At 36.2% G+C, this 26862-nt stretch overlaps 1 protein-coding gene across 1 annotated transcript; it reads right to left on the bottom strand.

Moving 5' to 3' along the window:
- Window positions 1–254: 254 nt before the first annotated feature.
- Window positions 255–14697, bottom strand: LOC123263712 (synaptic vesicular amine transporter). The gene is made up of 6 exons (XM_044726656.1): window positions 14454–14697; window positions 14200–14394; window positions 5187–5453; window positions 2513–2706; window positions 2135–2456; window positions 255–523 (listed from the first exon to the last, which is right to left on the bottom strand). Exons 1-6 carry the CDS (start codon window positions 14659–14661, stop codon window positions 312–314), a joined length of 1398 nt encoding a protein of 465 aa, XP_044582591.1. The 5' UTR covers window positions 14662–14697; the 3' UTR covers window positions 255–311.
- Between the last annotated feature and the right edge of the window lie 12165 nt (window positions 14698–26862).

Genomic DNA, 26862 nt, shown 5'->3' with positions numbered 1-26862 from the left:
CACATTTCAAAATTCAAAAAATTTTGAGGGTAATAAAACTTCAATATATTCAAATTTCCAAAAGAAAAAAAAGTTTTATTCTTTACATATTTGATTACCACTTTAAATTACTTAATTTGGATTTCAAATTCAATAGCAATGTTGGGGTAACTACAAACTTCCGAGTATCGCGAACCCGGTTTCGATGTATTGATCTATTCTAGAATTCTAATGAGTTTAATTTACCTCAACAGTTTTACAAAAAAATAATCAAATGACCTTTAAAATTAATTTATTTGGTAATTACATTGAAATACAATTCAATATTCAAATCATAGATCATCATCATCCTGAAACCTCTCGTAGTCTTGGCTAGTTTTGTTGATGGAACTATACTCTTTTACATCTTGACCCAGCAAAGCTTGTTTCCTCGTGATGGCAAGATAGATCAGCAGTGGGCAGTACGCTAGATTTATCAGCCCGACTATCCTCATTACCCACTGAAAGCCGATCATCCTGACGAGCTCGCTACCGACAATCGGCCCTGAAAAAATAAAAAGAAATCTACTTTATCATACCCAATAAAAACAGATTCCAGGCTGGAAATTTTCAGTAATTTTACGGTATCTTTTATCGGAAATTTACCGCTCTACAGAAAAGCTCATAATATGAATTTGGTTCTAGATCATTATATCCATTGCAATAAAATCCAATGAAAAAATATCCAGTAAAAATATCCAATTAAATAATGTCCAATAGTAAAAATATACAATTCAAATATATCCACTATGTTACGACCGTGAATTCACAGTGTGACGACTATGAATTCACTGTGTTATTACTGTGAATAAGGGTTGTGTAATCACCGTGAATTCGATTTTTGAACATCGAGAATTCATCGAGAAATCACTGTGAAAACACCGTGTACGAATGGGACAAATGCACGGTAGATTCACAGTGAAACTCTCTCAATTTACACAGTGTTTACACGAGCACAGGGTGTTCATAGTGTTTTCACTGTGATTCTAAAACCGCATCATTATAATTATCATCGTCATCATCACCATTATCATCATTATCTTCACCATGATGATGATCATCATCATGATCATTATCATCATGATCATCATTTAGACATTTTTATTTTGGATTTATTTGCAATTGGATATTATTCGATTGGATATTATTTTTGGACATTATTGCTTTGGATTTTCTGATCCAGGGAGATCCAGGTTCGATTCCTGGCTTGGTAACCTACCCCATTTATTTTTTGAAAGTTTATCTTTGCTCTCATGTAGTTTCTTTCATTTTCTTTCATTTGTTTAACATCTTTACAACTCGAACAGATACCATAAAACTTCCAGCTTTACTAGTATTCAAGTTCGATGGACCCCATAGAACTAATGCAAAGGGAGAATGTCTCTCGACCAATAGTGCAGATGGAATGTCCATCGCTTGGCTTGAGTAAGGTTCACTAGTCATTTGACCAGTTGGCATGAAAAACTTTAACTATATAGAATATTATTTTTTAATTAGGTATTTAGCGGTAATGAATACAAAGGAATACATATGCCAAGTAAATATATTCTAATTTTAATTTCAATCTTTAATTTCTCACTTAAAAAATGGCAAATTTTTTGAAATCGAAAAGTTATATTGTTTCACATGTATAATTATGTTACTTAATTTTAAAAATGCTTATCGTAAGATGGACGGTGTGGCTTAATGTATATAGAACAAGCAAAAGAGAAATTTGGTATAGACCGGGTAGCTCAAATGGTAGTGTAGCCGACATGTCTTCGGATCGTTCTGAGTTCGAATCCCAGTACGAGCATTATTTAATTTTATACCATTTTTTAAATGTGGTTTTAAAATAGTCATTTTACCAGCTTATTACCATAAGTATGCCGCATTTTCAGCGTAAATATTCTAAATTTTTATCGCAAATATTCCGCATTTTTAGCGTAAATATTTCGCATTTTGAGCATAAATTATTCGCATTTATACGGTCAATGTTCCGTAATGTTTCGATGAAAAAACTGACCAAAAAAACTGAAAATATGCTGAAAAAATACAACATTAATACTGTATAACTACTACATTCTTTCGGCACTTACAAAACCGCTAGGCTACAGGCCTTTGAAGTGGAACTTACCTAAAGAATAAGCAAGACTGACCGCAACCTGCTGAATTGAATAGACAGGCCCGTAGTTTCCGTCCTGATCGACGAGACTGGCCAGCAGTGGTACCAAGGCAGCATCTGCTATGCCGATACCCAACCCCATGCCCAAGTGCGGAATAACCAGCTGCCCCATGGTACTAGCAGTCGGTAACAAGATCACGCTGATACCAACAAGTGCCATTGCTAGGACAGCTGTTTTGCATCTTCCATACCGATAAGCGGTCATTCCGAAGCAGTTTGTCCCTAGAAGATAGCCAACACTGTCCGGGATGAAGACCATGCCCAGCTGCCACTTCTAGAACCAAAATGGAGTCAATTTGTGGCTTAATTTAAGGAAAACTTAGGAATTACCTTGGGCTTGATGTTAGTTTGTAGCCAAATCGGTAAACACGGCTCCAAGATGGCCATCGGAGATGTTGAGCACAAAATGGCACCGGCTATGATCAGAATCTTGCCCTGGAGAAGTAGTTTTGTCCAACTGGTCTTTGACTCGGTTTTTTGGATCTTGGAATTTGTTTCTGTGTCCCACAAGAAAATCTGAAGGCCTGTTTTTGAAATTAGAGAGTAAGTTTTTTGGATATTGCTTGAGATAAGTCATTATTTCAACTTGTAAATGGATCAATATATAGAAATTGGGTTAGTGAAAGGTAAAAGTGTTGGGTTACTCTCAGGTTGCTATGACATTTCAATTGGATAGACATACTTTGGGTCGAATCGAATGTGTCACTGATTGAAAAGAGGTTTTTGTTATACTCGCTCCAAAAGTTCAACTTTTGAGCGCTGGGTTGCGTCCGTAAAGGAACTCTTTTCTAGAGACTCTACCATACCGTCTTTTTTTCCCGGCCTAGGGCGTGAAGTTTTACCCCCTCCTTTTTTTTACGAACTTTTCGTGTACATCCAGACGAAATTGACAAAGATTGTAAAAAATAGTCACATTCTAGCGTACCGACCGATAATTTTTAGTCAATTTTAAATTAAGTTACTATTAAGTGGAGCTAATTATTTCTTTGCTGGCAGTTTATTACGAAGCGGACCTAATGTTAAATAAAATAACAACAACGCCATAAGTAAATACTAATAAAAAATTATTTACATTTTCTGCACGTGAGCATGATTTTAAGATTAATATAAAGATAATTAATATAAAATTAATTTTTTTTTGCCCTTGTGAAACTTCATAAAATTTAAATATGTCATTATTTGCCTTCTATCCTTCAAAAGTTAAACTTATAGAGGGATAACAACAAAAAATATTGTATGTCATTCGGCGGTTTAGTGGCGATTTTGGCAACGACTTTTTTTTCTATATTCGCTTTAATGTTTGTGGCACGAATGTTCAAAAACGAGCGTAAATTTCCAGCTACGCCTCGGACGTTAAAATTACGCCCGTTTCGAACCTTCCCGCCACCAACTTTAAGCTCATCTCGAAATATTTTCGCTGTCAGAAAACCACCACTTCACGGCCTTATGACATAAATATCTATTTTTTTTCAATACTTGGAAGTCTTGGAATTCGGTATGTGGAACGAAGTTTTCTTAGTTTTAAAATTAGTGAGGTTTCAGAGGTTGAGATTTAGTGTGGATTGTTTCAAACCAGATCAAAATCGGTCAAGTAGTTTTAAAGATATTGCAAAAAAAAATAGATCAAGAAAGTTTTTGAAATTACGTTTCTGATCCATTATTCTTTTGCAATATCTCTGGAACTACTTGACCGATTTTTATAAAAGTTTATAAAGATCTTGGGGTGTTATCACAAAATCAGTTACCAAAAACCGGGACAAAAACGGTCAAATAGATCAAAAATTATCGTAAAAAATTCACAAATCAAGATACTTCTCAAAATGATGTTTTAAAGATATTGCAAAAAAAAAAAATAGATCAAGAAAGTTTTCGAAATGACGTTTTTGATCCATTATTCTTTTGCAATATCTTTGAAACTACTTGACCGATTTTTTTGAAAACTGATAGGGGTCTACTGGTAAGAACACCGAGTTAATTGACTTAAGGAAGTCCTTTCGCTCCAGTTGAGTCATAACAACTGTAGTAGTAAATTTTCAATAAATTAAAATACAAAACCCATAAAAATTCCTAAAATTAAAAAATAAATAGTATATGAGGCATTAATCGTTGAAATTTTGAAAATTAAAAAAAAAAAATAGTTAAATACAAAAATTAATTTAACTGTTGTAAATCAGCTGTTAGTAACCAATCCGTGATTTGGCAACGCTTTATTTCGGTTGTTTACATTTTTATTTGCACAATATAACCTTAACCGTGTTTAACTTTTTGCAGTCAGTGTAAATAAATAAATTAATTAAAAATGTTTAGTCACAAAACAATAACATTCTAATGTCTCATGGCAGGAATGCTAGTATTTTTTAATTATTGTTTTATTTTTCAATTATGAATTATGAAAATTTGCTCACAATAAATTAACTAATAAGTATGCATGAAAAACATAAGTGCGTTAAAGTTTAGTTTGAATTTATTGAATGATCTGAAGCTCGCGTGCTACGCAACGTTGCCAAATCTTTTGACTCCATTTTATAGTAGGTAACTTGAGAATTTTTTGTGATTTTTAAATATTAATTTAAACGTCTGATTTTCTCGTAAGACTCTGAACAAATACTAACATTTAAAAATTTTATTTTTTCAAAAATTTGTCCGGTAAAGTATAATTTAAACCTCACTATAAGATAAATAAGGACCTTAACTATTAGAAAAAAATTAAATTTACTCATAATCTAATATTTTTTATTTTACATTGGCGGCGAAAGGACCTCCTTAATCTAGATCAAATCGGTCGATTAGATTAAAAGTTACAGTCAAAATACGATAGGTCAAGAAAATTTTCACAATAACGTTCTTGATCCATTTTTTTCCAATATTTCCGAAACTACCTGACCGATTTTTGTGAGATTTTGTAGAGATCTAAGGATAGGAACACAGAGTCAATTCTCACAAACCAGACTATGATAAATTAATCTATATGCAAGTTACCTTCAATGAAAAAAAAGGAACTTACTGAGTGGAATTAAGATCAGAAAAGAAATCAGCAAGAATGGCGCCATTTTGCCTTCGATATCATAAAGAATGGATCCAATGGGGTACCCAACAAGGACTCCCAGAGCAATGCTACCGAGAACGAAGCCCATGACCTTCGAACGTTCTCCTTCATCCGCGTATTGTGCTGCCACCATGGACATTCCGGAGACTCCAATACAGGCGGAAGAAACTCCCTGGATACTTCGGGCCAGGAACAGGAACTCATAAGACCGTCCAAATGCAAACACTGAAACAATATAAGGCAACTTGTGACTCAAGAAACTTTCCTCGTGGTTTTTGAAATACCGTAAATTTTCGGTATCAATGCGTTTACCGTAAATTTACCGTTATAATTCTGAAATAATACGGTATTTCTGTGGCTATATTGGCCAGTTTTTTTACTATAGTTATACAGCATTTATACCGTACTTTTGCTGCAAAGTTCAGGAATAATACGATAAACTTACCGTAAAACTCTAAAACTTTTACCATAAAAAATCTATGTATTAACTATAATATTGATATAATTTTAAAATAATAAAATCGTATTTCTACGGTAAAAATACCGAAGATATACTGCAATTTTGCCGCGTTTATACTGATATAATTAAAGATATAATGCTTTCTACCGTAAGATGGGCGGTGATGTTTATTACGCGGTGGGTCTTAATAGGTGACTGAATAAATAGTTACGGGTAGTATCTTAGATAGCTCAACTGGTAGAGCCTTTGGCACGTAACTAAATGATCCGAGTTCGAATCCCGGCCTGGACTAAAAAAAATTATAATAATAATAATAATAATAATAATAATAATAATAATAATAATAATAATAGAGAAATTAATCTATTAACCTCTTAAAAATTATTCATGATAATTTATAATATTATAAAAAAAAAATTAGGAAAACGGTTGACCCTGAAGGCCATCCCTGCAACTTCTCGCTACTTTCGTAATTAAGCGCTCAAAATTGCACATTACATTTTTGAGCTCGAAGAGCTCAAAATATAATTTATGTGTCATTTTGAGCTCTCAGAGCTTAGTTTAATAGAACACACACACTCGGGGCAGAAGAGATACTGCCACCGGGCGGCTCTCCCCGAGCGGATGGGAGAACGCTCGCTGTCCTTGGATGACACTCAATCTCTTAGTTGATGAGGTACAGCGGGTAGGAGCCAAGCATAATAACCAAACAAAATAAGCTCCCGTGGACAAAACTCCCCTTTAATGGGTTGGTCACACTAACTGACCTAGCAAGATGATTGGTTCCTGCTGTAACTCACTGGGAGTGTCCGGAACCTGTATCGTAGTTTCCGACGATGCACGCCACGGCTGATGTGAGCTTGCTCTGCCGAGGTGAAAGTTGCAGCAGTGGATCAGGAGCCAGCCACTTCGAGCCTTGATCAGGAAGTACGCAGTGAGTGTTAGAGATCGGAATCTTCACCGCTCTGAGCGAGTCTAGTCCGTCCGTGTATTCCGGGACTGGCTAAGTGTCGGCTAGGCCTCAGGGAACTGGGGTAGGAGTACTATCTCCGAGGGTACACCCGTTCCTAGTTATGGCAACCCGCTCCACTCCGTACGATGCGCTGGTAAATCAAAAAAGTATGAGTAACCCACAGGAAACAAACAAGAGTGGAATCGGGCTACATGCCCAACAAGCAGCGATTGACGCAAGCGCTGAAATGAAGTGTTCGCAAGCGCTCAAACGCCTTGAAAAGCTGATCAGTGAGCTGAATGATTTCGTCCAACCAAAGGTCAACATTCACAAAGAAATAAAATCCAAGATGACTGGTGTAACTAACGCCCTTCAAAGGTTTGAGAAGCTAGATGAGGAGTGGCGCTCATCATTGCAGCGCATTTCTCATGCTACACCGGAGAAAGCCTGTCAGGCTGTCGTCGTGACTGACGAAGCAATGGACACCGGAGCTGAAGGTGATGGTGAATCAGTCGCTGATGACAAGGGTAAAACTGACACAAGGCCTGGAAAGAGAAAGGACCGAAACTCGCCAGAGCCAACCGATAAAGTCACAAAGAAGAAGGACTTGAAAAAAAGCCCTTCCCAACGACTGGCAAGGCAGGTCGACGAACCTAAGAAGACGACTGACTGGGAAAAAGTACAGTCTAAGAAGGAGAAGAGAAGGCTAGCTAGAGAGCAACTCCCAAAGCAACCGCCGAAAGAGCCCCGGCCGGAACCTAAGCGGAAGAAACCGCGAAAATGGACCAGGCCTGACGCTCTGATCATCCGTCCGGTCGAGAAGGAGAAGTATGCCGAAATATTGCGTCGTATGAAGCAGGCCGTCTCTGACGAACAGGTCCGCACAACCGTGGAAAAGATCCACAAAACCAAAACTGGGGACATGCTGATTACGCTCTCAAAGAAGAGTATCGACAAAGGCCAAGCCTTGCAAAAAACCATCATGGATATTCTTCAAAAAGAGGCCGAAGCAATCTGCAAAGGACCGCAGGAGACCATCGAGATCCGAGACATTGATGATGACACGACGAAGGAGCACATTCAGACTGCCCTGAAAACGGAAACCGGAGAAACTTGCGAAATACCACTAGAGGCTATCAAGATCCGTAAGGCCTACAGAGGTATGCAAACGGCTACAGTGACACTATCAGCAGCTGGAGCACAACAGCTACTGGAAGGAAGCGGCAAAATAAGGGTTGGCTGGGTCAATTGCCGAATAAGAGCAACTAGAAGACCAGTCCAATGCTTTAAATGCTGGCACTTTGGACATGTTGGGTCCCAATGTAAAAGCCAAGTAGACCGGTCTAAACTCTGCATCAGATGTGGACAAGAAGGGCACCGTATCTCTGACTGTAAAAATCCTGCCAAGTGTGCAATATGTGCTGAGCAGCAAGGAGCAAAGGACGTGGCTCACCATGCCGGCACCCACAGGTGCCCGGTATTTCAGGAGGCGCTCTAGAAGTTGACGAACAAACAACCATGAGGATACTACAGCTCAATCTCAACCATTGTGAGGCAGCGCATGACCTTCTCATGCAATCCGTGCGAGAATTAGAGCTTGACTTGGTACTAATAGCAGAGCCATATAAACACCTGAGTACCCAACCCTGGGAATCTGATAGCACATCCAAAGCTGTCATCTGGTCATGTGGCAAGCTCCCTTTCCAAAATGCAGTCGACAACAGCAATGCCGGCTTTGTAGCAGTATCAGTAGAGGGCATCCGCTTCTATAGCTGCTACGCACCACCTAGTCTCTCCATTGTTGACTTTACTGATTTCTTGGATCGACTAACTGAAGATGCGAAGCAATACCATCCAGTAGCGATAGCCGGAGACTTCAACTCCTGGGCAGTTGACTGGGGCAGCAAACATACCAACGCACGAGGGAAAGCACTACTAGAGTCCTTTACTACACTAGATGTAGTTTCGCTCAACAGTGGTGATACGCCGATCTACACCAAAGGTGACGCAAACTCAATTGTAGACCTCACTTTTGTCAGTAATAGCCTTGCTAGAGGTGACTACAACTGGAAAGTGTTGGACATCTACACTTCCAGCGACCATCATGCGATATTCTGGGAAATATCAAACGACCAGAACCTCAAGAGACCAATCAAGCAGTCTAACATCGTTGGTTGGAAGGTGAAATCTTTTGACCTAGAAGCATTGCTAAGAGCCCTCGATGGTGATCCGATCAACACTGGATGTGCAGAAAAACACTAAGGACCTGATGAGGAGAGTAACACATGCTTGTGATGCCAGTATGCCTCGTAAACGTGGCATAAATTCGAGACCTTCGGTGCATTGGTGGAACGACCACATCAGCGTCCTCCGTAAAGAGTGTCATAGAAAGAGAAGAATCTCCCAGCGCGGCTATCAACGGCTCAACTCAGTGGAGCTGATCGCAGAGTACAAAAAGGCGCGTCGTGAACTGAATAAAATCATCAAAGAGAGCAAAAGAAGATGCTGGAAAGAGCTTATATACGAGGTGGATAAAGACGTGTGGGGTAGGCCTTATAAGGTGGTTATGACCCACCTGAAAAAACAACAAATGCCATCACCTACGTGTCCTCAACTTCTTCAGAAAATCGTCACTGCACTGTTCCCACAGCAACGCAACTTCGATTACCAGTTGGCGCCAGGCGAACTGGACGACATTCTACCTGTCACTGAAGAAGAACTGCTGGAGGCCTGTAACCGTGTAGGGAATAATAAAGCGCCGGGATTGGACGGAATCCCTAATATAGCCTTGAAAACCATCATAAAGGCAGCTCCAACGTTATTCCTCGACGCTTATAATGCATGCCTCAAGGAGGGGACTTTTCCTCGTAAGTGGAAACAGCAACGATTGGTACTGTTACCTAAAGGGAAGAAACCACCAGAAGAACCGTCATCTTACCGACCACTTTGCATGCTAGATACGGCGGGTAAGATATTTGAGCGCATAATTCACCAGAGAATTGAAGCAGTAGTCGACCTACTCCTGGCAGACAATCAGTGTGGATTCCGGAAAGGACGATCAACCCTGGACGCAATCAAACAGGTTGTTGATACGGCCAAGGAAACAATCGCAGGAACCAGATGGAAAGGTGGAACGAAGAAGTATTGCCTGGTGGCGACACTAGACATCAGAAACGCCTTCAACTCCGCCAATTGGAAATGCATCATGCAGGCCCTCCAAGAGAAGAATGTACCAGAATACCTGCTTATGAATACCTGCTTACTTTGAAAACAGGGTCCTGAAGTATGACACGAAGAACGGTCCGAGGGAGTATGATATTACTGGAGGGGTACCACAAGGTTCAGTTCTAGGCCCGCTCCTGTGGAACATTATGTATGACGGTCTATTAAGACTAACTCTGCCAAGAAACGTCAAACTCGTAGCATATGCAGATGACGTAGCCGTAGTGATCGTTGCCAAACACCTTGACGAGATAAATCATATGTTCGATCTCACTTTTGAGCACGTTAACCGGTGGATGGACGCAGTGAACCTGCAACTGGCGCAACACAAGACTGAGGCAGTACTTATTACCAGCAGAAGAGTGGTAGAGACCATTAAGCTGAAAGTCGGCGAACAAGAAATCACATCACAACCTTATATCCGATATTTAAGAGTGATGCTTGATGCCCGACTCAACTTTAAGCAGCAAGTGGAACATGTCAGTGCCAAAGCGTCAGTAGTGAGGGCTAGTCTCGCACGACTGATGCCGAACGTCGGAGGCCCAAAACAGAGCAGAAGGCTATTATTGTCATCAGTAGTCACATCGGTGCTCACTTACGAAATATCCATTTGGGCCGACGCATTAAAGACGCAAGAATCATGGAGAAAGGCTGGACAAGTATATCGACTGAGTGCCCTACGAGTAGCTAGTGCCTTCCGCACAATATTAGAGGAAGCAGTGTGTGTTATTTCCGGTACTCTGCCTCTCAGAGTCCTAGCTGAGGAAAGACGGAACCTATATCAACGAAAAAGGTCAACCACACTGAGCCCTGAAGAACTTAGAAGGGAAGAACGGCAACACAGCATCGCAAGATGGCAACAAGACTGGAATGCTTCAGAGAAAGGTCGGTGGACGTACCGTCTCATACCTCGGATTGATGTGTGGTTCAGCCGGAGTCACGGTGAGATCAACTATTATTTAACGCAGATGTTATCAGGACACGGATGTTACCGGAAGTATCCTCACCGCTTTAAGCACGATGATACCCCAGAGTGCCCGTTCTGTCCAGGGGTCAATGAAGATGTGGAGCATGTTTTCTTTGTGTGTCCACGTTTCAACCAACAGCGCGATGAGTTAGAGAAGATTTTGAAAAAGAGAACCCAACCAGAGTCAATAGTAGAAGCAATGTTGTCGTCAGAAGCTGCCTGGAACGCCACAAGCACTTTTGCTACAAAAGTGCTTACAGAGTTGCGATCCATTAAGAGGAAAAGAGCGGAAGACAGAATCTAGAAGGAAGAAATAACATCTTAGCCACCAGAAGGAAGAGCGGCAGCTAATTCCTCCCCCCGCGAAGAGATGCCTTACGGCGGTACCATGGGGGATCAGAGGATAGAAGAGAAAGGGGTTTAGGGTTTAGTGGGTAGGGGCGTCAGCGTTGAGTTTTAGTATGACGCTGCGTCGAGTCGCCACATATCCAGGCCAAACAGCTATGCCTAGAATCCGTAAAAAGGATTCCCCCCCTAAGGAAAGAAAACACACACACACACACACACACACACACACACACACACACACACGCATACATACAGACACAGTGACATCCTCGCGGAAGTAGTCAGGGAAGCTTCCTATGACCTTCAAACGTCGAAATCTGATGAAAACTCGATTTTTGCAAAACGGGGTGAAAACAATAACTTCCCGATTTTTGAAAATCTTTGATTTTCTTAGCGGGAAGTTAAAAATTTTAAGCTATTGAATAATAGTAGTAAAGCAGCATAATTTTGGTATTTTACCGGTCATATAAAGTAGGGATCTTCTTTTCCAGTTTTTTGCTGCAATAGTGCCGCAAATATACAGTAAATATGAGGTACATTTACGGTTTGAATACTGTTTATATACCGGAATTTTCCTATTGTGTTGCCGTAAATACTCTGAATTTATTTCGCAATTTTTTCGTAATACACTGTTGAATTTTTTTGTAAAATTACAATTATATTACAAAACAAGTAATAATTAAAATTACAAATCAGTGTATAGCAATGTGGAATTAAATAAAATTCATGTAATTGTCCAACAACTGTCAGGAAATCCACTAAGATGTATTGTAATTTTACAATCTTCATGGGTAAACCTAACACGCATTGTAATATTACAAAACCGTTCGTCAATTTTTAAGAAAAAGCTTTTCAATTTTGCAAACATTATTTGTGATCTGATTCGGCATAATTATATGTAAAATCATAAAAAAATATTGTAATTTATATTGCAATAATCTCATGAAACATTTAAAAAGCTTTTTTTCATTTTTACAATTTTCATTGTAAAATTACACAGTGCATTGTAATGTTACCAGACAATTTTAATTATATTTAATGAATTGTAATTCTACTTCACTGTTTTCAAATTTTAAAAACAATACTTTTCAGTTTTACAAAAATAAGACTAATGTATCAAAAAACAACAATGTCCTTCATATTTATTTTTACTAATTTCTAGTTTATGGTTGTTTATTTGTAATAATAAATTCGAGGCATCATTTATCTTTTATAAATTTTAATATTACGCTCAAACGATCATTTCGAAATCAATATATTTGAATGAGTATATGTTAGACTATAATTTTTATAATATTCAATGAATGATAAATAATGTCAAAGTTAGTTATTTTCCATCAATAAACAACATCAAGTAACACAAATAATGTAAATAATAAATAATAAGCCGTAATGCTCAATCTCCACATAGGATTAGCTTATAAGAATAATAAGATGTTGAACCACCTATCGGTCGTACGGCGTAGGACGTTAGGTCTGTCAAGCGCGCGGCTCGCGTTCGATTCTTAGTTAGGGTAAATATTATTTTTACTTTATTTCATCTGAGGTATAAAAATTAGGTCTACTAATTATTTATGCAAAATCTAGTTAGCGCTTCATAAAAATAAAATGATAACAAATATTAAATCAAATCTTTCTTTTTCATTATTTCAATTCAAGTAAAATTTAAGGAAAGTATTGTCATTTTACAAACTTAGCTAATCTAAAAATATTTGTGAAATTACAAAACCGTTTTGTAAAATTAGTAACCTCAGAGCTATATGTGTTTTGTAATATAATTATACTCGATTGTAATAAATAAATGTTTTGCCTATTAGCTTCCAATACATTTCATGTAAAATTACAATAGAAATTTTTAACAGTGTAATTCGGCAAGAAAACTGGCTAAAATAACTGAAGTATTACGGTAAACATACAGCATTTATATCGTATCCGAACAAAAACAGTTTCACTGTAAAAAAATCACGCCAAGTCCACGTTCATAAGACTATTAAGAAAAAAAAAATTTTATTTCTTTACAAAAAGATATAGAATAAAAAATTAAACAATCCAAGTAACCGATATGGTTGTATATGATTTTCGGAAATTAAAAATAATTTTGTTGTAAATTTAAAAATTAAAAGAAACAATTTTGGAACGTATTTAGTGTGCGTGGTTACGAAAAATTTCACTTTTTATGAAATTCCTAAAATCTATCTACTAGGACTTTTAAAAAAAATTGAAGTACACAATGACGCACACCAAGTACGTTCCAAAATTGTTTCTTTTAATTTTTTAATTTACAACAAAATTTTTTTCAATTTCCGAAAATCATATACAACCATATCGGTTACTTGGATTTTTTAATTTTTTATTTTATATCTTTTTGTAAAGAAATAAAATTTTTTTTTCTTAATAGTCTTATGAACGTGGACTTGGCGTGATTTTTTTACAGTGAAACTGTTTTTGTTCGGATTTCACTATTTTTTGTAATTATAATAAAAATTGACAATTTTAATTTAATACATTTCCGGTGGCAAACTATCCCCTTTAAGCTATAGTTCATGTAAAAGTTATTCTTGCGCCGCCTGGCGTGTGTAATTGCAAGCTGTAAAATATCTTTTATTCACTGTAGTTTCCCATCTATTTCAAGATTAGCATGTATCCTTATATTATTTAGTCTCTGGTCGTCCGCTTTTTACATAAGAAAAAAGTTAAAATCTAAAAATCTGGGTCGCTATAGTTTGTGCTGATTATTTTTAATAATTTTAAATAGAAATTATAAAGATAATTGATAATAATCAAGTAATACGCGTAATAAAAAGCATGAACTACTATTATAAGATATCATATGAAAAAAAATCAAAATAAATTTGAAAAAAAATTTGTAACCTCAAAAAACCGTTCTGCTTACGGTATATACACACTCGGTAGTCTGGCTTGGGAACGGAACTTGGCGTCAGACTCTATCGAGTCTGTTGATAAATACCAAATCTTTGCGGCATTTCCAAAACCGTCAGGGTTTATCAATAAAAATACTTACAAATGGCGGCGAGGATCAGGAAAAGGTTGCCGATAAAGAGAGGCTTGAAGTACCCGACAGTAGAAGTGACACTACCGATAAAAGGGTTCAGCAGAAGTTGGACCAGCGCTTTTGAGCTCAAAAGAAGTCCAACGCGACCATTTTCGTCCGTCGAATTTTCACCGATACTGCAGAGGTAGTCGGGAATTATCGGCACTAGAATGAAAGTTGTTTAAAATAATTACTGAAAAGCGATAAAATACTGGGTAACTTACCGACGACGGTCAGGAGGACGTTATCCAGGAACAGACTCAAATAGACCACAGTCACAAGAACTAACTTCAATTTAGCGGCCTCCATCCTCCACGAAATCTGTAATGAAGCTTCCGGGTGTCTCACGCCATTTTGAAGGCCTTCGCGGGACTTGAACCCGAAGTCTAAACACCGAGGTCTTAGATTCGCTTCCAAACTGAACAACTCCATGGTCTACGCACCCTTTAATACCTCCACTGGAATATATCATCCGGTGACTGTTTCTGCGCACCACCCCGTCGGACAACCCCACTCGGTAAAATAATTACTTACGAATCAGTGGGTTTTTCAATTTATTTACAAGCTTATCTCACGGCCCCAGATGCTCAAAAATCGCTTTTAAGCTTAAACTACTGGAAAAAAATTATTTTAATGGAAAAATACCGTCAACTCTTCTGGTTTTATGATCCTTGATGGAAAAATTATTTTAGAAAATTTTTTTATGGTGCTTCAATGCAAAAAAATATCTTTTTAAGAAAATTGGAAGTTTTTTGTTGAAGGCGCAGGGAATTTAACGTTGGAAATTTTTTAAAGCTTCTGGATCGGGCTCATTTAAAAGCTGAGACTTTCTAGATTATAATTCTACTGGCAAAAATATGAAAAAAAAATTTTAACAGTAATTTCAAGCAATTAGAAGCAAAAAAAGGCGTTTATTTTAGGAAAATTAGAAGTTTTTTGTTGGTAGCGCAGTAAATTTAACGGTAGAAATTTTTTAAAGCTTCTGGATCGGGCTTATTTTAAAGCAAAGACTTTCTAGATTATGATCCTATTGGCAAAGACATGTACAAAATTTTTTAACAGTAATTTCAAGCAATTAGAAGAGAAAAAAAGGCGTTTTTTAGGAAAATTAGAAGTTTTTTGTTGGGGGCGCTGGAACTTTAAGGTAAAAAATTTATTTAAGCTTCTAGATTGAGCTCATTTTAAAGCTAAGACTTTCTAGATTATGATCCTACTGACAAAGACATAAAAAAAAATTTCTTACATCAATTACAGGCAATTAAACTCGCCCAAAAAATAATTTTCTAGAATCGCGACAATTGTAACTTGTTGGGAGCGCTGGAAAAATTTTGGAAAATTTTTTTAAGCTTCTGGAGTGATTTAGTCTAAAAGTAGACTTTTCAAAGTTTATTCAAAAATTTTAATTTTAATTTTCGAGTAAGTAGCTGCAGAGTTACAAAGATTCGAAAAATACAAAGGATTGTAGAAAAAAAGAATGGACTAACACTTGCCGTAAAGTGAAACAGATTCATCGATTCAGTGAGCGCACCTGCTCCAGATTGCTGAATTACGATAATTTCATTTTATATCAACTTTTTTTTAATTGAAAAAAAGTCTCTAGACGAAAAAGAAAAGTTAAATTGAATTTTAAGTTTTAAGGAAACCATTTATAATACAATTGGAATAGACTTGAGACGCGAATATATTTATTTATGCTTACATTTATCGAAGATTTATTTATGAAAGATGTGTGCGTTGTCGCAATCTGGAAAAACCTATTGCTTAATGAAGAAAGTTTATTTAAGAGTAATCTGACCGGCTGTCATTAATATAATGTGAATTAATAAGATTGAAGAGAGCGATGAAATAATTTAGTGAATTCAAATTTATGAATTATTTTTTTCAATTTAATTTATTCAAAATTGAAAAAAAATATTGAGGCAGTATTTCACTTAGAAACAAATAATTTCTAAATAATTGTGGTATTCTAAAATAATTATGCAATAATATTTTTCAATTGATTAGTTTAATACCATAAAATATAATACATACATATTTTAATTAGAATACTGAATTAATTACACTTGTAGAACAGAAAATCTTGCAAACTCTCAATCAAAATGCACAAAATTTTTTTAAGCCGAAAACAAAATTTTTAAGTCAAAAAAGCCGTTATTTCTGTGTAGAAAACATAAAATCACACGATAAAGACAAAAATACTCACAGATAAATCACAATAATCGGTAATAAAATTGAACAAAACTCATCTGCTAATTAGATGGTTGTTTTTTTCTTTCTTTGGATCACTCGCGGCTTTTTGAAGGACCAGCCCGACTCGGGAAAAAAATAGTCCATGATTGTGCTCTTAATCTCTCAATGAACCGTCGACGTTCTTTCTCCTGTCTTATATATTTAGAATGATAATAATAAACAATGAGTTCAATTCCAAAAATGATCAAACTCCATAGCAAAGTAGCCGCAAATACAATTAAATAAAATACAAAGTTCTCAAAATCGATCCGTTCATAGTTTCCAGCTTCTTTAATTTTCTCCATTTTTTCTTTTCTTTTCCGTAAGTTTTTTATTATTTCTTCATTGTAATGGTAAACTAATCCTGTTTCCACCGGTATTGAACGAACTTTATCAATTTTGTCCTTTAGCGCCCAGTTTTTCTTTGTCCAAAACACAAAATATTTCTTGAACGTGATTTCCTTTGATACATAGAGATTTTGAAGCTTTAAAGCGTTGCGGAGTTGTTCTACAGTCATGTCAATACAAGCAATGGTCGAATTTTGTTGGGCTTCTTTCATACATTTCTTCAGATAACGAAGATCCGATGGATGCAGGTATTTCTGATCCTCTCCAGTCACCCACAATTTTTCATTTATCATATCATTCTCTAATAATCCGTCGTAGTACACATGATACTTAGTTTCGAACAAGTCCTTTAGGGTTTCGACATTGCGTCTTGCAAGTTGAGATAGAATGGCCGAGATTTGTCCTTGGAATTCGGGCATTACCACAAAAATGAATAAAAATCCGAAAAAATAAATTATCCTCATCGAGAGACGTCTCATTGGAAATATTATCCCCATGTTCAGTGACATGCTTACAATGTCCATGATTCCTTCACTCACGTTTAATTTATTGGTCATAATTATGATTACTGGAATCAAATTATAGAACCTATTCCTATATCGTTATGGGAACTAATCCCATAATATTATGGGAACTATTCCTATAATATTATGGAAATAGTTCCCATAATAATATAGGAATGGTTCCCTCAATATATAGGTATAAATCTTACGCGGAAAAAAAAATTGGGGCTGCCACATGATACATTCCTGTGGGAGATACATGACTTTCGTGTGACAGTAACATGATTTTCATGTGGCAGGCAGTAATGGTTAAAACAACAATAATAATTAAATAATAATGATAATAATAATAATAATAATAATAATAATAATAATAATAATAATAATAATATTCAGTGTGTGATTGAGTTTGAAACAACTCAAAGAGCATACACGCCCCGAATTCGGCGCATTGCTGCTGATCTTCGGTGGCGTCATCACACACTGAATAAGAGTACTCTTCTTGTCATCAAGGAAGAGTCTCTCAATAAATTGCGGGCTCTAGTGACTGCCAAAAAGTCACTAGAGAAAAGGCTGAAGCGGTTGGTCGACAACTCGTTGTTTCGATCCAGCCCTTCACGCTTTCTGACACCAAAGACCGATGTTACCGGGAATTATCCAACACCTGAGCGGGTGGAAGCTTTTTGGACTGAGTTGTATGGAGATCAACCAAACGTGAACGCCAATACTCCAGCTCTGCACGACTTTAAAGCATTCTGTCGGGAACACCGTAGACAGAATGCTGATGAAGAGAGCCCTGCAGTCAGTGTGAATGAAGTTCGTTCAGCTCTAAATGGAAGCAAAAATTGGGCTGCTCCGGGACCAGATGGCATAAATGTCTTTTGGTGGAAGAAGTTTACTTCTACCCACCTCCATCTGGCCCGTATATTTACATCGTACATTAGAGCTGACGAACCGATTCCAGACTGGCTCGTGGAAGGGCGAACCGTACTGATACCAAAAAAAGGTGACTTGTCTGACCCAAAGAATTACAGGCCTATCACCTGCTTGAATGCGGTTTATAAAATTTTTACAAAAATTTTAAACAACCGTATTTTGCAGGAGATAGAACCTGTATGGCAACAGATATATGAACAGCGTGGCAGCAAAAGAGGCCTGTCAGGATGCAAAGAGAACTTGATAGTTGATCGATGTGTCACACAAGATGCGATCTACTATCAACGCAACCTGTCAATGGCCTGGATCGACTATCGCAAGGCATTTGACTCAACTTCTCATGAGTTGATTTTATATCTCCTCAAATGCCTGGGGGTCAATCCTGAAATAGTGGAATGCATTCGGCGTACAATGCAGCTCTGGCGAACGCGTTTTCACATTGGAAGTGGAAACGCATTGCACATAACCGGAGTTGTAGAGTACAAACGAGGGGTCTTCCAAGGTGATTCCTTAAGCCCTCTGCTGTTTTGCATCTCACTGCTGCCTATATCTTTTGCTCTCCGTAAAACTCGTGGGTACTCTGTGGGGCCTCCGGGTGATCGAAAATACTCGATTACCCATCTGCTTTATATGGATGACCTGAAGCTTTATAGTGCTGATGAAGATCATCTACAGGCGGCTCTTAACATCGTAGCAGAGTACACGCGGGATGTCGGAATGTCTTTTGGGTTGGACAAGTGTGCGGTCGTACATCTGGCGAGGGGTAAGTGCTCTGTTACGGGTGATGATATCGAGTTGGTAGATGGGAGCGTTTTAAGACAATTAGACGCCGGAGAGTTGTATAGATATCTAGGAATGGAAGAGCACCGCATGCATGCGGTCTCCGAAGTCCAAGCAACTCTCCGTAGCGAGTATGTTAGGAGACTCCGGAAAATTTGGTCCTCCGAACTTTCCGGTAAAAATAAAGTCTCCGCTTCTAATATGCTCGCTGTCCCAGTCTTACTATACTCTTTCGGTGTCTTAAAATGGGCCCGAAAGGATCTGCGAGATCTCGACATCAAAACCCGTAAGACTATCAACATGAACCGGAGCATGCACCCCAATTCATCAGTCGCCAGATTATACCTCTCCCGGTCCATCGGTGGGAGAGGTCTGCAGAGTTTGGAGCGGCTGCATGATCGTTTGGTCCTGGGTTTAACACACGAAGTTGTCAATTTCACTGCAGACGAGGATGACTTTCTTATGCAAATTGTTCATAAACATGAGAATGCGCATAAGGGGTCGTTCTTGTATAAGGCAGCTATATATGCAGCAAGAACCCTTGGTCTTGGAGAGATAAACGCTCTTATGGAACTCCGAAAGGAGGAATTCAAGAGCGTCATCAGGAACGCCGAGGAAAAACTACTCCTAGGCGAACTGATGGACAAGTCCATGCACAGCGTGTTCTTCAAACACGTGCGTGATCATGGCTTGTCCACCCAGCTGACGTTTTCCTTCTTAAAGTCAGCTGGCCTGATGTCCGAGACTGAAGGGTTCATATTTGCTTGCCAAGATGGTGTCATTAACACTCTAGAATACCGTAGCAAGGTGCTCCAGGTGCAGCTTCTGGACACGTCATGTAGGATGTGTAAACAACACCCGGAGACGCTCATGCACCTTTTGTCAGCATGTCCTGTGCTGGCGAGAGGTGCATATATCCAGCGTCACAATGCTGCCCTGAGAGTACTGTACTACTATCTTCGTCATTACTACGGTATTGATATGACACCAGTGCTGCCTTATCTGCCAGGAGATATTCCCCAGGTTGTTGAGAATGACAGTTGCAAAATTTATTGGAACATGCCGTTTGCAACAACTCGGCGGATAGATCACAACAAACCTGATATTGTGCTCTTCGACAAGGCTACTCGTGACATTTATGTCATTGAGTTCTCGGCCCCGGCTGAATACAACATCTCAGCCAAAGAAGAGCACAAAAGACAGATATATCAGGATCTCCTGTTTGAAATTGGCAAACTTTACCCAGGTTACCGTGTCAAGCTCGTCGTCCTGATTGTTGGCGTCCTCGGAGGGATGAAACAGTCTTTTGTATCCTCACTTGCCAGAGTTCCAGCTTGCTCATCAAAAGCTGAATTCTTGGCGGTCAGGATGCAGAAGGCTGTCATACTAGGTTCCCTCCGTCTACTTAGGAAAATGACTTTGGCCTGCTGTGATCACTAACCGCCTTGTTGTGCGGAGTGGTCCAGCAGTAATGGATGGAGCTCAGGCTGGGCCCTCGGAGAATCGGACTCCGGGGACAACCCCCCTGAGCATTTAATAACACAATAATAATAATAATAATTTATTTTATTAAGAGAATAAGAACAACGATAGCCAAGTCGTCTAAGGCGCATGGCCTAAAGAGAACTCGGACTAACTTACCAGCCAGGCGTGGGTTCGAATCCCAAGCTGGTCTTAGAAACCAACTTGGTTGATATTCGGCCCTTGCCGCGTAGGTTAAGATTTACACAACCCAAAAAGACTCCAACGTACCACTCCCAACAGTTAAAAGTCGGCGATATGACCACAGCAGTTAAAACCGACTCTAAATAATAATTAATAAAAAAAAAAAAAAAAAAAAAAAAAGAACAATTTTGTCTCCTGGATAGTCACATGATAAAATCGATTTTTTTTTTGTGAAATTTGGTGTCATTGCAAAGGACTTGACTTGAATTTGTACCTTTTCAAGGTTTCATATCATTCTTGTCGATAGTCAAATTATGATGATAGATATTTAGGTTGCATTTGAAAATGCTCTATCTCTAAACAAATAATTGAGATATGACCTTGTATCTTGTGAACTATTGACATTTTAAAAGATATAAGCTCATATTGATGTTACACTCATCGAGACCTTTCATTTGAGTACCCACATCAATTTTTCATATATTTTATATAATTATATATATTATATATATGTATATATGAAAAATATATCAAAAATGCATATGGGTACTCAAATGAAAGCTCTTGATGAGTGTAACATCAACAAGAGCTTATATTTTTAAAAATATCAATAATTAAGAAATGATCTTGTATCTTGAGAATTATTGACATTTTTAAAGATATAAGCTCATCCCGACATTACACTCATCGAGACCTTTCATTTGAGTACCCACATCAATTTTTCATTTATTTTATATATTTATATATATTGTATATATATATATATATATATATATATATATATATATATATATATATATATAAAATATATCAAAAATGCATGTGGGTACTCAAATCAAAGCTCTTGATGAGTGTTACATCGGAATGAGCTTATATTTTCAAAAATGTCAATAGTTTACCAGATACAAGGTCATTTCTTCATTATGTATCTAGACACAGACCACTTTCGAATGCAGCCTAAATTCTTATTATATTAAATTGAGTATTGGTGAGAATGATATGAAACCTTGAAAAGACACAATTCCAAGCAAAAATCCATTTTATCACATAAATACACTGGCCACAAAATTTTCCTTATTCTCTTAATAATATAGATTATTATTATTATTTAATTATAATTGTTGTTTTAACTATTATTGCCTACAACATGAAAATCATGTGGCTGCCCCAATTTTTTTTTTTCTGTGTATATATTATAGGAATCATTTTGAACTCACTCCGCACGAAGATTTTATCTTTATTTTATTTTGAAAATGATTCCCATAATGGTATAGGAATGATTCCTATAACATTCTAGGAATACTTCCTACACCATTATGGGAATAGTTCCCATAATGATATAAGAACCATTACTATATCATTATGGGAATATTTCTCATAATATTATGAGAATAGTTCCTATAGTTGTATAGGAATCATTCCTATAATTATAGAAACCATTCCTATATCATTATGGGAACCATTCCCATCATTATAGGAAATTTTCCCATAATTCTGGAAAAATTGCCTATAATTATGGGAACAGTTCCCATAATTCATGGGAATAGTTCCTATAATTGCCTGGGAACTGTTCCCATCAAATTATGGGAATAGTTCCTATATTTTTATTTCCGTGATTTAATTGTTCTATTTTTTAATTCAATTTTGTTTTTTTATTTTTTCAAATCATCCAACCACTTCATGATCGAACCGGTAAAATATTATAATTATTTATTTATTTATTCAATTCAATCGGCCCTAGAACAAGTGTTCCCTAAGGGCCGTAAAGTACAAAAATTACATTTATAGAGAATAATACATACACATAAGTATAAAACATATTACTTATCGTCTATAAAGTTAACAGTATGCCAAAGTAGTTCATTATGATAAGATAGATAAGTATGTTAAAGATAAAAGACAAAGCCACACTGATAGAAAAACAATCTTGATTCAAGAAACTTTTTTTCTTCAAAACTTGAATTCTTGAAACTAGATATAGATATATTTCTTTCAAGAATTTTTGTCTCTTGGTTCAAGATAGGCGATAACATTGATTCAAGATGTTACCGACTTGTGTTAAGAATGGCTTTTTTTTTGAGTCACTAATTAATTTACTTATTTCCAAGAAATAATTTTTATTTGTTATAACAATTAAAGACTTTTTAGTTTTTGAAATATATTTTGATGAATTATTTTAAGTTTTTTAAACGATAATGTTATTTTGATTGAAAAACTTCAATGTATCGATTGAAGATAATATAGCTCTTAAGCCAAGAAAATCTAAATCAAGACAAGAAATTCTTAAAGCAAAATAATCATTTGTCTTCCAAAATAAATTCTTAGATCAAGAAAATATCTCTTGAGTCAACATAAATTTTCTATCAGTGCAATAATATAAATTCCGTTTGTTGAAATTAAAGTGAGTTAATATGAATCAGATGCGAGACATTTCTAAAACATTTAAATGATTAGTACAATTAGTAAAATTAGTATGATTAGTACAATAAAAAAAAGAAATAAAAATTTTTATCTATTTGCCTTGATGTTCAATTACACTCTCGAATAACTGAGATGAATAACACCGTTTTTTTTTTAATTTTTTATTTTTTTAGCCGAAAGTTAAAAATTATTGAAAAATTTAGTCACAAATATATTTTATGAAAAAATATAATCATAAAATACGATTAAATTTAAGAAATTAATTTATTTTTAATTCTTTAAAACAATTAATCCGTATCAGTGCTTTGAGGTTCGAAGTAGTGCTCTATTATTTTAAATTTTTTAATGTATATAAGATAACTAGAAGTACATGAATCCATTTAAAAATTAAATAAAAAAAAAAAAAAAAAAAAAAAACTAATTTCCGTTTATTAAAAAGAAAGAGATTAATAAAAGAAATTCAAATTTTCAAAATACTTAAAGTACACTGAGATAGAGGAAATTCATTATCCAATGAGAATTCATGAATCTCCAGAATTCTTTATAAGAAAACGATTTCAAGGTTAAATTCAGTACTATTTATTGAGGGACATACGTACATGGAACACCAGTCCCTACTGTAAGCGCGTAAGAGTATCTTAGAGTTTTACTGGAATGATTCTATTTAAATATTCCTCTTAGATGAAGCTTATCCTCAATGTATTTCTAATTAAATTAATTATATCGCTGGTAGATTCACATATATTGAAAGGGACTGAATTCAGTTATCTAGGAACAAACGAAAAAACATTTCCACAACAATTTTTCTCGTGAAGATTAAAAAAAATAAAGTTCTAAATCACCTATTAAAAAATTTATAAGAAAGATTTAATAAAAATACAGTAACTATGAAATTGATACGATGGATTTATATAGTCATTCAAATACTATTTACTGTATCAATGACAAATTCGTACATTTTGCCACCGTCTCAGTCGAGAAACAATGAGACTCACCTTGTGGAAAGTTTAGAATTGAATGAAAAATTCAACAGATCCAAGAAATCTGTTGTTCTAAAAGATACTAAACTTTTATGGGACAATGGAATCATTCCTTACGAATTTAAAGATGTATACACTGGAGCTCAGCGCAGATTAATTTTACAAGCAATGAGACGTTGGGAAGAGGCTAGTTGTATCACATTTGTCAAAAGAAATGAGAAAGTGCATCGTAGTTATTTATTCTTCACTAAAATAAATTGTGGGTAAGTCCCAAACTTTGTAAGTTTATTAAGTATAATAATAATTAACTAATTACGATATTCAAATTATAAGTTGCTGTTCGACTGTTGGTAGAGTAAACGGAGGACAGAGCATTATTTCTATAGATGATGATTGTGGTAAATTTGGAACAATACTTCACGAATTGGGGCATGCAATAGGATTCTTTCACGAACATTCACATCCAGATCGCGATGAATATGTTAAAATCAACTTTGACAATATAAAAGACGGTAAGATAAGAGTACTTGTCAGGTCATCTTTTACTTCTCGCACAAACGAAACATTCATGAATTTATTATTTATTACTTATTATAGACGATAAGCACTTATATGAAAAATTAAATTTAGCAAGTGTTAGTACTTTAGATCAACCTTATAATTACGACTCAATTATGCACTATCCTACATTTGCGAGTTCAAAGCGTTCAGGCAAACAGACTATTGTTCCACTGCGAAAAATAAATGAGACAATACCAGACATCGGCCAGAGAACCAAACTCAGTGAAGGCGACATTTTAACTGCTAATTTGTTGTATAACTGTTCCAGTAAGTATCCTCTTCTAACAAGTTGATGGCCGGGTATCGTATCGTTTTACGTCACTTCTGTGACTATTTTATTCGATTGTTGATTGGTCGACTAAGATAGTGGCAGGATTTTTAAAAGAATGGAGGCGAGCGAAGCGAGCATGTTATGTCTCGTCTTTATAAAATGTTGAGAGAAGAAACATAGATCCATAAATTTCTTAACAATTTCAGTATTAGACAAACTTTTTATTTTAATGAAAATTTTGATCATGTCTCTTCTGTTTATTTAAAGTACTCGAATAATATTTGGTTTTCTATTTTTCATCTGAAGCTCAGTACTTTTATCATAAAAATCTTATAACATAGAATAATAATCGTCGAGTTATTTCTTATAGAATGTGATAAAACATTTTCAAGTCCAAGCGCCGTTTTAACTCAAAACAATTCAATGACAACTTACAATAGTTGTCAATGGTCAATCAGAGCTGCTGCAGGCGAACAAATCAAACTTTATGTTAAGTCATTAGATATTTACAACAGCACTGACTGCATCAAAGAATTTTTAGAAATCAAAAGTGGGTACCAGGAAAATAGGACTGTGATAGGTACGTTGGATTTTTGCTGGTGAAAACAGTATTAATTATTTGTGTTAAATTTAGATCGCTATTGTGGAAAGGTGGATGATGTTAGTATAATTTCCAATAACTGGTTAACCATAACATTCGCTGGAATTCAATCTGAAGAGAGTAGTCTGGATTTTTCAATTCGATATCAGAGCTTTTGCGGTAGTTACATTCAATTACAGAGTAATCAAACTTATTATCTAGAATCTCCGAACTATCCAGATGATTATAAGCGTTACAAACAGTGCGAGTGGTATATTATTGCTCCTTACAAGCATTACTTGTTGATTAAATTCGATTATTTTGAGCTTGAAGATTCCAAAATGTGTAAAAATGATTTTCTGGAAGCACGAGAGGGCAGAAATGAGAATGCGCCTCTTATTGGAACTTACTGCGGTAGAAAAGAAAATTTAGAAATAGTCTCTCTCATGAGAAGAGTTTACCTCATGTTTTTTAGTGATGGATCAAAACAAGCGGGAGGCTTTTCTGCCGCCATTTCTGCAGTACCTTCATAAACTATTATAACCATTTATAAATTTTGTAAAAATTAAAAAATTTTTTCGCAGAGCCAAAAGGGTGTATAGAAAAAATTTTTTCCACTCCAACTAACCTAAAAATATTTATAACATTTAGATCTGTAAGAAAAGTGAGTAAAAAAATTTTTTTTTGTAGACGCCCTTTTGGTTCTAGACAAAAAATTCTAAAGCCATAAGAGCGTATTATTTTTCTTTAATCGTAATTAATTATTAGCCTTAAAAAAAAAAGAAAAGTTATAATACTGGTAAAAATAATGACTCTTCTACTTATTTTATTTGAAGAGAACCCTAGTAGAAATGATCAAGTTTTTACTCGATTAAATCTAGTATCTGGCTAGCGATCATGTCTAGTAACTGGCTAGTATAATATCCAGTAACTGTTTACCCGGGAAAAAATGATTAGGACTGATCAGACATGTTCATATCTGATCAGGCCTGAAATCCGATCTAATCAGGCCTGTTCATGTATGATCAGGCCTGAAATTAGGCCTGATCAAACCTGTCCATGCCTATTCATGTCTTAACTGTTAAATACACTCAGACCTGATCAGACCTGTCCATGCCTGTTCATGTCCGTTCATGTCTGAAGTGTTAAATACGCTCAGACCTGATCAGATCTGATCAAGTCTGTTCATGCCTGCTCATGTCTGTTCATGCCTGTTCATGTCTGAAGCATTAAATACGGTCAGACCTGATCAGATTTGATCAAGCCTGTCCATGCCTGTTCATGTCTGAAGCGTTAAATACGCTCAGACCTGATCAAACCTGTCCATGTCTGATTATGTCTGATCTAGCCTAAAATAGA

The sequence above is a fragment of the Cotesia glomerata genome, linkage group LG4 (assembly GCF_020080835.1).
Source record: "Cotesia glomerata isolate CgM1 linkage group LG4, MPM_Cglom_v2.3, whole genome shotgun sequence".
Taxonomy (NCBI): Eukaryota; Metazoa; Arthropoda; class Insecta; order Hymenoptera; family Braconidae; genus Cotesia; species Cotesia glomerata.
This window is presented reverse-complemented; position numbering and strand designations above follow the sequence as displayed.

Coding starts and splice junctions, on each gene's coding strand:
- LOC123263712 (XM_044726656.1), bottom strand. CDS start 14,661: ATGGAGTTGTTCAGTTTGGAAGCGAATCTAAGACCTCGGTGTTTAGAC. Junction 2,457..2,512: donor AAACTAACATCAAGCCCAAG/GTAATTCCTAAG, acceptor TTTTGGTTCTAG/AAGTGGCAGCTGGGCATGGT. Junction 524..2,134: donor CAGTCTTGCTTATTCTTTAG/GTAAGTTCCACT, acceptor TTATTTTTTCAG/GGCCGATTGTCGGTAGCGAG.